This window comes from Hemibagrus wyckioides, linkage group LG09 (genome assembly GCF_019097595.1).
Source record: "Hemibagrus wyckioides isolate EC202008001 linkage group LG09, SWU_Hwy_1.0, whole genome shotgun sequence".
Classification (NCBI taxonomy): domain Eukaryota; kingdom Metazoa; phylum Chordata; class Actinopteri; order Siluriformes; family Bagridae; genus Hemibagrus; species Hemibagrus wyckioides.
Genome location: NC_080718.1, coordinates 16040029 through 16053573, shown reverse-complemented (window position 1 = coordinate 16053573; position 13545 = coordinate 16040029). Strand labels below are relative to the sequence as shown.

The 13545-nt window shown below is 41.6% G+C and overlaps 1 protein-coding gene across 4 annotated transcripts in view; it reads right to left on the bottom strand.

The window, feature by feature from the left end:
* The window catches only part of ralgapa2 (Ral GTPase activating protein catalytic subunit alpha 2), a 91698-nt gene that overhangs the window by 19116 nt on the left and 59037 nt on the right, over nt 1–13545 (bottom strand). For all 4 annotated transcript variants that reach the window (XM_058398462.1, XM_058398464.1, XM_058398465.1 and 1 more), the window contains 6 exons: nt 11736–12546; nt 11171–11242; nt 9897–10020; nt 9618–9773; nt 5553–5711; nt 4423–4550 (listed from right to left, as the gene is read on the bottom strand). In XM_058398462.1, coding sequence (XP_058254445.1) covers nt 4423–4550; nt 5553–5711; nt 9618–9773; nt 9897–10020; nt 11171–11242; nt 11736–12546 — 1450 coding nt within the window. The remainder of the gene's footprint in view (nt 1–4422; nt 4551–5552; nt 5712–9617; nt 9774–9896; nt 10021–11170; nt 11243–11735; nt 12547–13545) is intronic.

The window sequence follows — 13545 nt, the reverse complement described above, 5'->3', positions numbered from 1 at the left end:
GAGGAGACTGAATAGTAATCAGTGTGGTACTGATAATGAATGATTGAAGGCTCTTTCTCAGCATTGGAGAATTTCAATATCACAAGAGCCCTAGAGGCAGGATTCTTATCAGCACAAGCCTCAGACAAAGGAATCCACAGAATAGGAAATGTGCTTAAACACGGGCCAGTCGTGAATGACCAGGCCGATTAGCAAGAGGAAAATCAGAGAGAGCAGGAGAACGCACACACGTACGCCTACAGCCACTAGAGGCTTCTAAGGATGCGTTTGGGAATGAGTATCACATTGAGGATAGTGTTGGTGCTGCGAGTAATTTCATCCTGATGAGCAAGAAACAAAATAGAACAGACCAAAACCACAGTGCCAGTCATACTTTCACAACCGCAATCACACTCAAACATCCTCTCACACTCTCAAACACTTAAATACTGAAGCTGCCGGAACGTGCTCATTATCACTGTGTTTAAGCAGCGGCACATAAAGTGGGTAAGACAGATCTGAAAAATCTCATACAAAACTAATCAATGAGGACCTCCATTGTATTCATGGGAAAAAGACCACAAAGCACCATCCATTTGGATAACCTGAGAGGACTAACAGCTATGTCCCAGTGTTAGCAGTCTGGCAAGGGAGGAGAAAGAAAGTTCATTAATTAAAGAAGGCTTGGCCAGACAGATGGAACGACTAGCTGGATGCTAATTACTCTGAGAAGACAAGTAGGTTTAACACTCCCCCTTCGCCTGCCTTGCCATCAATCACAATTAACATGGCTCCTAAACGGTCACCTAGCTCACTCGGCTAAAAACAAGCATGAGGTTCATGCGCTCCCTAAATGACTGGCTGTGATTTATTATATTAACCACAGTGCTGTTACTTTTTCCAGAGTACAAGCTTATTATCAGAGAACGTAGTTTGCTATTCTCTTTTTAAATAAAGTACAACATATGATATTATAGAACACTAATACTCCTAATAATAATAATAATAATAATAATAATATGCTTATTCCCTTCACAAGTACACACAGGGCAACACTCAAACTGAGGCAAGTGTGAATTAACAGACTCATCCTTCATGCTTAAGAGGTGATTAAGTAACGTTTTCCCAGCTTGCCTGTGTGCTACTCCTGAGGGAGCAGTAATAATGGAGTGAGTTCAAGGTAACTCTACCCCTTCATGTGCACAGAATTCCCCATACTGGAGGATCTCACCCAGACCTAGCCACACCACCCCCCCTCATGACACTGCCAGAACACAGACAGCTGTCAGGCACAAACGCCTACTGGAGTTCACTACTTTTAAGGGAGGGGCAGGAGGGTTGGGTGGGGCTGATATTTAAAGGCACAGTGCAGGACTGTGTACCACAGTGGGTGAAGGAAGACTCTTTTTGGATCTTATGAGGATGCGGCTAGTCTTATCACTACAAACGCAGTATACAATTAACAATGAGTGGCGATGAAACAAACAGTTGTTGTACAAACACACGCACACACACACACAGCTCCACCGTATCCATTGCCACCTGCCAGTCACTTGTTAAAAGTTTACAAACTTGATCTCTACCTGTATTTAAACTGGTGTTACCCAAAAGAAAGCATCGCCCCAGGGTGATTTGTGCAAATGTGCATGTTTGTCTGTGTTTGTGAGAAACAGAGAGAGAGAGAGAGAGAGAGAGAGAGAGAGAGAGAGAGAGAGAGATGTCTTTGTTCCAGGCCTCATGAGCAGAAGGAGAGTTAGAGAGAGAGAGAGAGAGAGAGAGAGAGAGCGAGCAATAATACTATGAGTCATTCAGCATTAGAGGAGTGTCAGAGAACAGAGGGAGGGGAGAATACTTGTGCATTTCATATGAAGCAGCAGCTATACACCATATGCCATATGGGGCTGAGTGACTCTCTAGTCAGGGCTGGGCATGACAGCCCTGTGGAAGAGAGCCACCCACTTCTTAAGAATATGCATGTGTGTGTGTGGGTGTGTGGGTGTGTGTTTGAGAGGTCATCAACCTAAAACCGAATGTACAGACCCTCTTGTTGGAAGAATAGCAGGGGCAGAGTATATGAGTTTGCGCTAAGGTTGTTTTGAGAATAAATGGAAAGAAAGAGTGGGAGAAAAAGTGGGAAGGGGGATTGGAGGGGGCTGTGTTGGGGTATGGGGAATCTGAACACATTTGATATTGTAAGGAGCCTCTGGGAACAGCTGGTGAGTTGGGAGGAGCAGGGAGGCAGGCGGGAGGGGGAGAGAAGCCAGTGTACTGGAGTGAAAATGGGATTAGAGTCACCACATTGTGACTGGGTGGGGGCACTGGACTCTTAACTCACACAGGCCTGCCTTAGACATTCTACCTATAGGCAGAAAAAAACTCCACAGAGTATAGTACATTTGACACGGTAGATAAAAATTTAAATATTTACTTAACCCCGGAGGGATAGATATTTCTGGAAGGCAAAAGAATAGCATTAGATTTTTTCTATATAATTCCTGACTCAAAATAGGTACTTATAATTGTGATAAGGAAAATGTCTAAGGCTCTAGAAATATCATAAAATACCCACCATAGGGTGAAAGCCATGTCATGAAGCTCATTAAAACTGATTAATTTAAGATTAGTGATGAAGAAAGCATCAAGGAAAGGTAGTACTATTGGGTAATAGCCCTCCTCCCTCTTGTCCTCCTTCTGATGAGCGCTAAAAGCTGGAGCTTGCATGACTGGCGATGGGTAGGAACAGATTATAGCTATTGATTGGTGCCTGGAGCTGGATCTGACTGAAGAAAAGAGGAAGAAAGGGCCAGAGCAGGGAGAGAGTGAAGGAGAGAGAAAGAAGTCAGGAAACATGCTAACACCATCGATTCCGGTCAGCAGGGAAGCTAGTGAGGCAGACTCACCAGGTCAGTGAATCTCAGTCTTACCTCTTAAATCCCCACCTGACCACTGTTCCAAGTCCCATGGTAATCACCTCCACTGTCTGACATCATGACAGAGAGATAGTCCTCAGAGAGTGTCATGAATATTCAACAAATCATAAAGCCAATAAACACCAATATTCCAGTTAATATTCTTAATGAATAAATGAATCCAGAAATTGACCTTAGTAAACACTTTACACACATTTAAATCCAGCTCATTCACAATATTTATGCAGTATCTCAGAAGACCCTTTGATACTTTCAAATATTTTTTTTTTTCAAGGCATTTTTTATTTCTGGAACGTCTTTCTTTCTGGACATCTGGGAGATGAATTTTAAGATTATGAACCCTGTCCTCTCACACTTGAAAAAAGGGATCTGGCACGCCAGACTTCAAACTCACAGCAGCTATTTTTTTCAGTAGAGCTGAATCAATAATAGATGACACATTATGTGTGATTTGAAAGGGCTGTGTAATACAGTGTCAGCAGGAGAGAGGCTTCTCTGTCCAAAGAGCTCCCACCAGGTCCTCTGGAATAACACTACTTCTCTGGCTGCACCAACCCGAGAACAGCACCACTGCACAAGGTGTGGCAAAGATATACGCATGAGCAAGAGCACACTCAGCTACACAAATGCACAAACGTGGCATGGGGCAGTTTAGGGCAAGGAGGTGGACTGCGGTGCACCTGGCCAAGTGCTGGTGGCCATTTCTCCACAGCCCATCCAATTAGATGTGAGTGATGGTGTAGCAGAGAGGTGGGCTGCTGGAGGCCTCTCCAGAGCAGCACCTGCTTTTATCAGCCTGCACCCCGAGCACAGCCGCTCCCTTTGAAGAAATATTCAGCTAATTACCTTGGAGCACTGTCGCACAACAAGACGGTAGATTGCATGGACCCCGACCATTGTTAGATGAGGAAACTCCAGAGGAGATTTCATCTCTGCACGAATACAGTCGCCTTTCAGCGACAAAGCCAAGGTTATTGTTCCGAACAGCGGAGGAGAAAGAGACATAAGGCATGAGAAAGAAAATAAAAGGAAGTATGATGAAGAGGCAGAAATACTGAAAGGGGTAAGAGCAAAGGAGGCAGACAGAGATAAGGAGAGCAGAAACGAAGGTCTGAGTGGATGTGTCTGTGGATGTGAAAAAGGTACTGTTCAGCAGCTGTTTCTGCAATGAGCATGAGTCAGACAGTTTAATTATTCATTAGAACAGATCAAGCCTTTGTTCAAAGCTGTGAAAAGTGACCATCTTTTTGCCCTCTTATTCCCCTTTTCAAGAGACGGAAGAAAGAGAACTATGGTGCGTAGACTGAATGAGAAAGGGATTCAGGAAAAGGCTGAAACCTGCTTCATATCATTTGTTTCTGCTTAAGCCCTAATAAACTAGGAATGCTTATAAACTGTAACATAAAACTGTCCATAATACATTTTTTTTCAGATCCTACCTTTGTACCATTCTTATTTTTTCTAATTGGGTTTAGATTAATTCTGAGATGTGAAGAATGTGCTGAAAAGATACAAGCTCTGGTAGAGCATCAGTCGAGACTTCACCGCCCTGCTGGCATTGATGCATGTGGACCGTACGAGACTCGGCAGCAGCGTTCCTGAAACTATTGCTCCATCAAACAGAGGGCCAAAGAAAGGGACCTGAGAAAAGAGGAAACGGTCTGATTTAAAGGCATCGGTCACTGGGAAATGTTTTTTCTAAGACAGATGTCTTTAAAATCATTAACAGAATCGAGGGATGAGCATGAAGGCCTAAAACAACGCGTATTGTCGCACGTCGGCTTAGCTGAGATAATGATCACTCTATTTTCGCTCTATGACAATTACGCATCCACATCGCCAAAGAAAATCAATAAGCATGACAGACCAAAATGACTCCAGTCAATAAGGAATGCTGCACTTCCCTCTCTCAAGGCTTGTACTCATTGAACACAGCATTGAGTTATTTGTCTTGGCACTGATGCAGCCAAGGGAATTTCATCAAGTACAGCTCTGCCTTCTGTGCTTTTATGGATGCTTTTACCACTGTGGCACTGCAGGATAATTTACTGTGTATTGTTTTTTTTTTATACTGGCTTTCATCATTGCTTATAAAGTTTTCAATCCAAAATGTATGTGAATATGACAGCAATTGTATATTTGCTATCTAAAAGCTCCCCGAATGTACTACTGTGTAATTCAATTACGCTTGTAGAGAAATTATCAATGGCCCTACTTTGGTCACTCATGAAGCTTTTGACCTGTCTGACGTCCAAGCATGCAACAGATGTGTGTGTGTGTGTGTGTGTGTGTATGTGTGTGTGTGCACACGGTATGAGTGAACGGTGAAGATGAAAGCTAGTCGGGAAATGATGAGAGCAGCAAGCCGACAGTGCAGTAATGGTCTCAGGTATGGGAGGGGGCATTTATGGATTCTTGAGTTGAGTAAGGCATGCAATGGAGGCAGACTAACAGTCCATTGAGTCAAGAAACCAAAGATTTTAAAAGATATAGCTGTAAATATTTTGATATAACCAGCAAACTCTATGGTTCTATATTATTGTATATAGTACGTTATTAAAGGTAGACCATATTATAAACATTTTATCATCCTTTTATCATCCATGAAAACATGCAGCACTTGGACATGAGCAGTGGGCATACCTGTGGTTTCTTCATGATCTGAATAAAGAACATGTGGTTCTTCATTGGGTAGATGATGATCAGTACATCCCCAAAGTCGGTAGGGATGATGCCCCGCCGGTAGTCCCTTGTGTGCTCGGACCACACAATGTGCACTTCATCGTTTCCCAGATGACGAAGCTAGATACAAGAGGCAGATATATAAAAACTGAAAGACACATACATTATAGATATACTGAGGAAAAATCAACATGATGTATCTTGGTAAGTACTGAAGGGATGGAGATCAAAACATAGTCAGTCAACTGGTGTCTCGATGATTGGTGGTGGAGAGCGATGTCTAATATGTTGCTCCAAAATCTCTCATCAGTGTTAATTTATATTTACAAACTTTTTTTGTGTGCTGCTAGCTGCTGGAAACCAATAAGTGAGTTAACCAAAAAAGCATGCTCTATGACACTTGGTGTTTCCCAAACACCTGACTTAGCATGATTAAACAAGTAAAAATGATTAATTGAGTAAAATTTTCACTGTTTCAATTACTAAAACCACTGATGACTACCTGACCCTCTCAAACAATACGTTTACAAAGTCTCGATCTCTTAATAGCTAGTGTCAGATCGCCAAACAAATCTGTGTCGGATCCACGTGCACAAAAATGTTTTTGACAGAGTGTGAAATAAGCCAGTGCTCGTTGTCTAAGACAATATAACAATCCTTGACTCACGTCTGAGGGCAACAGCCAGCTCATCTTTAATAATCGCTTAATCCTAGTCAGCCGATTTATAAATTATATCCTGGATGGAACACCAATCCATCAAAGGGCAACATGCACACAGGTATTTGCAGTTATTCACATCAATAGGCATTTTTGTCTGGTTTTAAAAGCTACAACATTGAATTTAATAACTTGTTGGAGAGGGTTATTGGAAAGTAACTAATACTGATGGAGATGAAGGAGGTCAAATCTAAATAATACTAGACAGGCACCTTATTAGGAACACCTAAACAACCAATCATGTGACAGCAGTGCAATGCATAAACGCATGCAGATACCAGCCTGCAGCTTCAGGTAATGTTCACAACAACCATCAGAATAGGGAAATATATGGTCTCAGTGATTCTGATAGTGTCAGATGGACTGGTGTGAATATCTTTAAACCTGCTGATCTCCTGGAATTTTCATGCACAACAGTCAATACAGTAACGGTGCAATTAAAAACAAAACAAAACAACAACTCAGAAAGCCACTGTGTATAACTGTGATGAACTGAATAGCAGAATCTTTGAAGGGGATGGCATACAAAAGCCGAAGACCACTTCTGTCAGAACAGAACAGAGTCTACAGTAGACACAGACTCACCCAAACCTTGGGTCTTCATTCCTTCATAGCAACAAAATACCACCTTCTAATGGCTACTTTCAGCCTGATGCACCGTGACATAAAGCAAAAGTGGTATCATGAACACGTCAGAGAGTTCGGACCCGAATCTAGCAGAACACCTTTGGGATGTGGTAGAAGGGGAGATTCACAGCATGAAAGTGCAGCTGAAAAATCTGCAGGACTGTGTGATGCAGTCACATCAACATGGAGCAGAATCTCAAAGGAATGATTCCAACATTTTGTGGAATCCGTGTAAGAGGTACTGAGGCTGTTCTGAGAGCAAAGGGAGTATTAGTGTTCCTAATATTGAGAACAATGAGTGTATATGATCATGTTTGCTGTGACTGACACATTTAATGACACAAATTATTAGCAATTTTAACATAAATTAAAATGATAAATGTTTTCCCAAGTGATCACTATTAAACCGAGACTTACAGGCTTATCATCCAGTAGCCACAAGTGATGTTACTTTAAGAGCACTTTGGCCTGATTCAAAGAACACACTAATGATTCAATTTCCACCGGACACTGACAATGTGGACACACTCTAATAAGACTTGATTATGAAAATTTGTTTTGAAGAAGCACTAATTTTAGGTTCGCAAAAATGGCCCTGCATCTTGTAATAATGCTTTCAAACGTAGAAAAAATACGCTTAAGAGATTGGATCGTAATGAGGCAATTACAGATTAAATTTACTGCTCTGCCTGTCAAATTGCAAACATTTTCATTTTACATTAAAGTAGGAAATACATTTCAAGGAAATATTATTTTTTCTAGGTTGTACTCCAAGGTAAGACGACCATTGCGAAACCAAATGTCAGCGAATGAAACAAATTGTAGTCCAATCTCACATATACAGCATAGTTTCTATTAGCATATTATTAATTATTATAATATAGCAGAATATTCAGTCTGCCTGTGCAATGTCGGGTATGTAGTTGTAGAGTGACAGGTTTAAATATGAGGGAAAAGTTTAATGACATGACATTTCAATTATTTTAGCTATAAATTAACGTATATTTAAATGGTTAAAATGGACAGAAAACAAATTGAAGCTAAGGCAGGATCTTTTGATAGGCTGTGGAACATCTGCCAATGCACTGGCGCCTAATGAGCCATTAGCAAAACATGCCCTCTCCACCAAAAAAATGCAATTACTACATTTTCCCCTAAGCCCTTAATTATGCTAATAGCCTAGAATTAAATAAATCCACAACAAGCTGATTGGACTAGTGTATGCTGATCCATTTCAGTGACAGCAGAAGAATCAATGGCATGTAAATAGGTCAGGGGAAAGAGAGGAAATACACAACATGCTGTAGACGTATTAGAGATTCCAACTAAACTGAAATGTGGCAGGTGTTAAAGACAGCATTGTGACGATGCATGATTAGGATGACTAGAGCTGGATAGTAGAGGAAAAAGACAGGTTTGTTAATATGAATGCTCGGTATTATTAGCCTCATTTAACCCTCACCTAGCCTCATTTGTAAGAGTGAACTGTGAACACATACTCACAATATACTCTCAAACACAAATGAACTATGCATGCCCCGAATACAGCAGTGTTCCTCCTCCTCTCCAGCATGCCTCTATGACTCTATGAGGGAGAACGGAGTGTGTGTGTGTTTGTGAGTTGTGTGTCAGGCTGACCGGCTGCCTCCGACAGGCCGTGGCCTTGAATGGCTGAGCCCTTCAAATAACTGCATTACTAGCACAGCCAGCTGCTCTGCCCCCCAGCACAAAATTGAATTCAGGAATTCCTCTCTTATTCTTTTCTCCTTCTCCCATCTTCCCCTCCTCCTGACTCAAAGTTACATTTGTAATTTAGAGGGTAACTTCCTGCCTGGCTGTGGCTGATAAAGCAGAATTATTACCCCCTCCCTCTACACCCTTGCAGCACACACTCGCCTCCTGGTTACCACCAGAGAAGGAGCAAAGCAATTAAGGGGCCCCAAATGAATCGAACACAGCTTACAGCACACACCCTTCCACCATGAGCTCACACACACACGGACACCTACACACTGCCGGACCACGCCTCCAGTGCATGCGTTGGGCTGGGGGAAAATCGAATGTGCCTGAGACAGACTAATAAAACACTAACAGTGAGCCGTGCCAGTGTGATCTTCCTGATGAATCTCCTCTCTGTGGGTGCGCACATGATCAGATTGGCGGCATTCGCAAAGCAGGAGCCTGGTGGCTCATTTCGCCAGTGCTAACGAGCTAACGCCTGTCGATCGCTACCCCGCCAACACGGGCGGAATTTGACAGCAGGGCATCTAGCAGGACCCTGGCCTTGGCACAATGACTTAATGGGATGATCGGGGCCCAGGTCACAGCACATGCAGGAATCGAGAGAGTCAAAACCATTACTGAGGCAGGACATGACTACTGCTCTCTTCGGCTCTACAGTGCTTCAGCTAACAGCAAGCACACAGAGCCTGGTAATCAACAGCACAGCCACAGAGTCACGCCTTACGTGTGCCTGTCACATGCTTTGTGACACTAATCTACTATCAGCCTAACAGTTCCCTAGATACACCAGGCAGTCTTGAAAATTGTATGAATATGTAAGTAGAGACAGGAAAATATAACATGATTAGTTGTATCAAAACATATTAGGATAAAGTCGCTTAACTATTTAACGACAATATACTTTGAATATCAGTGAATAAAGATGAGATGACCCATACCTTTTTAGTTATAGAGTCATCTGAGTCAGAGGGCATACGCGTGGACACATGAAAGATGACCTCCACGTTTGAGGTAGCGTAGTATGGTGCAGTGTTTCCTGTGCTACCGTTCCTCTGCAAACCTCCCATAAACCCACAGTGAGTAGCCAGGTCCACCTGTGGGGTTTGAGACAAGAGAGAAGACAATGCTATTCACTCAAGAAATGGAAATTCCCTGTTGTAGCATGTGTATAAATGTGCCAGTGCAAAAAAGTAACAGATTGAATGGTTGATTTGTACCTCCCATCCAAGCCCAGAGACAAAGTCCTCATATGCTTGACTGCCCTCAGTATTGGACAATATAGAGCACTTATCCTCCTGGCCTTCACCGATATAGAACACAGCAATTTTGTGTGTCTCTCGACTGAAACACATGGACACAGTAAAATTACTGACACTACATTTAGTATGACTTTCAAATATGACAAAAAGGATGCCCAATAAATTGTCCAAATTTTTGACCTAGAATCTAATATTAATTAATTATGATTATGAAATAAAATTAATTATGATTACCATACAATGTGATAATTTTATTATATTGCAATAATAAAATTATCACATTCTATGGTAATCATAATTAATTATAATGAATTATTATTTATTTATTATTCATTAATTAAATAAAATCCCATAAACATGCAAGTAAGTGGAACAAATTTTAAAAATGAACAGAAAAGAGCTCAAGACATTCTTATGTTTTTCTTCTACAAAGCTGACCAAAAGCAAAAATGTGTCAACCCCTTACCAGTATATTAAACAAATGAAATGATAGAGTGTACATTTAAGTAGATAGTACGTGAAAATATAGTAATTAAAAAGGTGCGACTCGTGTAAAATGAATAAACGTTATATCCTCTTCTCCATCATTTGAGCAGTGTTGCTGTGGAAGCACCATGCCCTTGCACTGTGATGCTCGGCATGCTCAGACAGCGGTTGCTATGCACAGGGCAGGTATGCGCACAGGGAGAAAGTTTGGGCCGATCCTGGGGGTATTCTTTAATAAGCCTCTGTAATTAGCCACTCTGAGTGCCTATTGATCGCTGTGGTTTGAGGAGTGCTGAGCTGTGTTCTGCCAGAGATGGGCAGGATTAGGCTAGTAGGGGGTTGAAAGAAAGGGGTAGCTAAGAGTGGCCTTAAGACATGTCTCACTAATAGTGCTCTTAAAAGGATTTAGCCACACTGGGTATTGCACTAGGTGATTTTTTCAGCAAATGCATGCTATAATTGAGGTTTTGAGTAATCAGCATGGTGCAACAATGTATCACAAAAAAAAAAAAAAAATATAGCTTTACAACTGCTTTCAGTTCGGCTTTACCTATGCATCAATGAGGTAGTTTCATTCTTTGCCTTATCATATCTGAGCATGGTTTAGCATTTTCCGGTGCAATTGTGCATAGATAATATAACTAGTCTTTGTTCACAAAGAGTTGGTAATTAGAGCTAAAAGCTTGCATACCATTTGAAACCTAATGAAGCACTTAAAGATGAGCATGAGAGCATCTAAAACCTACCACTGCCTCGAATCCAAATTCTTCAGTTCTCTTAAGAGCTTTGAGTTCTTCTTCAGCAGATGAAAGCTTTTTCTGCAATTAAGAAAATGCAATCAAGACAATACCTCTACATAATTATTTAATGCATTTAATTCGCTCTCTTATCTACATTGTTCTCTCAAAGCTGTTTCAGTGAAGATAAGATTTACAACATGGCAGACACTGACAGTATTAAAAACAATTGGTTGCATGGGTTCCGATAATTATAGCACCAAAAAAAAAAAAGCCATGTCATTTATCCACAGGTGGCCACTCAGTACTAGCAGTGGTGTATTCTTTGCATTAAATAGAGAATGTGGAGCAGAATGGAAACAGTGGGAGTGCATCGGCACAGAAGCTGAGAAGCTGAATGGAAAATGGTAGAAGTGGCTGGAGATTACAGTTGAAGATGTGGTACTCTAAGCTCCTCCATGGGTTTATAATTGCTAAAGAGATTGAACTCAATACAGTGATCCAATTAACGAAAAAAAAAAAATCTCTCTCACGCACCAGTGGGAAAAGTAAATGTACAGCAATGGACATATACCTGCGGTCCCAGGAGTTCATGCCAAGCTCATTTAGCAGAAGGCGGCAAAAATAGAACGGTGCTTTGGGCTCCTGGTGAACGGGCTCCCTCTGACTGACTGCTTTGACACTGGGGTCTTCATTTCGTCTGCAGGTGAGCTCCTCCTCCTCTTGCTGTGCTTGTCTGTGAATAGCTTCCATGATGGCACCCTCTGTCTCTGGGGTCATGCCCACGGGTGCTGGAGCTGGTTGCGTAAGTCTCTGCTGAGGCTGAGGCAGGCACTCAGGACTGCTGTGGCCCAACTCCTCCAGCAGCTGGTCCAGTACATCCACACTATCCTCAACTTCCAGCTCTGAAGGGCATCTACTGGCCTGAGATGAGGTCTGCTTGGAGGAAGTTGATGAACAGTTATTGTGGAGGTGTGAAGGCTCATCCCCTGTGCTGCTACAGTGCAAGTTTGTCCTGTCTAAAGTCTTGTAAAGTACACTGCCGTCCCATGAGTACTTCCCAGAGATGTCCCGCACAATCACTCGCACTTCAGGCGAGTTCTCTTTGGAGTTTGAGCTTGAGAGAGACATGGGATCAGCAGGAATCTGCAGGTAAGAAACGAGTGTGCTGTCATTGAAGACGAAAAGCTGCAGGTTGGGGCTCTTGAAGACCTCTGAGGAGAGTTCAGACGACTCCACGTAGGGGTTGTCATGATTTTCGTTAACCATGCTGTGCAGTAGTGCAGGGCCGCCGCTGAGAGGTTGGTGCCCCAAATGGTTGACGAGGTGCGTCATTATCATTCTAGCTGTCAGAGGAATCAACTCCATGTTCCTTCGTTTCTTTTCTGCAGTATAAGTAGAAAGATTACTCCATGTACAAGTTTGAAATCATAAGCACATATGTTAGTATATCAGTACATTAGGCTGAATATAAAATCAATTTGATTCTGGAGGAATTTATATTCCTTTAGCTGTCTCTGCTCATGATTACCAGATTCTCTATGTAAAAAAAATAGAGGGTTTTGCTTCGGCTCAAAGAGTCATGATACCAGCTATTAGTTCTAACCAAAAATCTCCCTTTTGTGTCATTTTTGCATAGTCACTTTGCAGGTTTTTGGGTATCTTAAGACTGAATCAAAGACACCTTCAAAGGCTCTATTCAGTCTCCACAATAAAAAGGAAAAAGTACTCAAAGAGCTGCACTAATGAGCATCACACCTTTTACAGTGAGCTCAACAGTACTCTGGGAATAACAGCTATGCAAATGCTGAGGACGGCTCAAAGGGGAATTCTAGTGTTGTGATGAGAGTGAAAAGGATGCGCACTTTGACAGTGCCATCAATACCATCACAACCATTAAAGCAAAAAAAAAAAAAAAAGGAAACCTAGTGCACTGCATTAAGGACAGAGATGGCTTGAAGGTGAGCTAATCAATATGAGTGTATTGATATTGCTTTTAATTTGATCTTTAGCAGCAGTTGTCTTGTATATAAGTATGAAAGGTATATCAGTGGATTTTGGTACAGTAAAAAAAAAAATCTGTTTCTTCTTCTATCATACCATCATAAAAAGCATGACTACTGAAAAATAGGAACCTCTAAAAAAAAAAAACCATTAGAAAAGTTTTAAAAATAACTTAATGGATGGAACAAGGTCAAATGAAGGGAAAATAAATTCTTAAATAATTAGCATAAATGGGCTGCTTTTAAATAGAGGACTAATGCATGGCTTTTTAGTCGTTTCATCTCAGATAGTGCTATATTTCGTCTAATACATTTTAAAAAATGTTGCAGAGCAATAAAATCCTACTGGCATCCTGCATCCTTGGATAGGAAAATGAGACG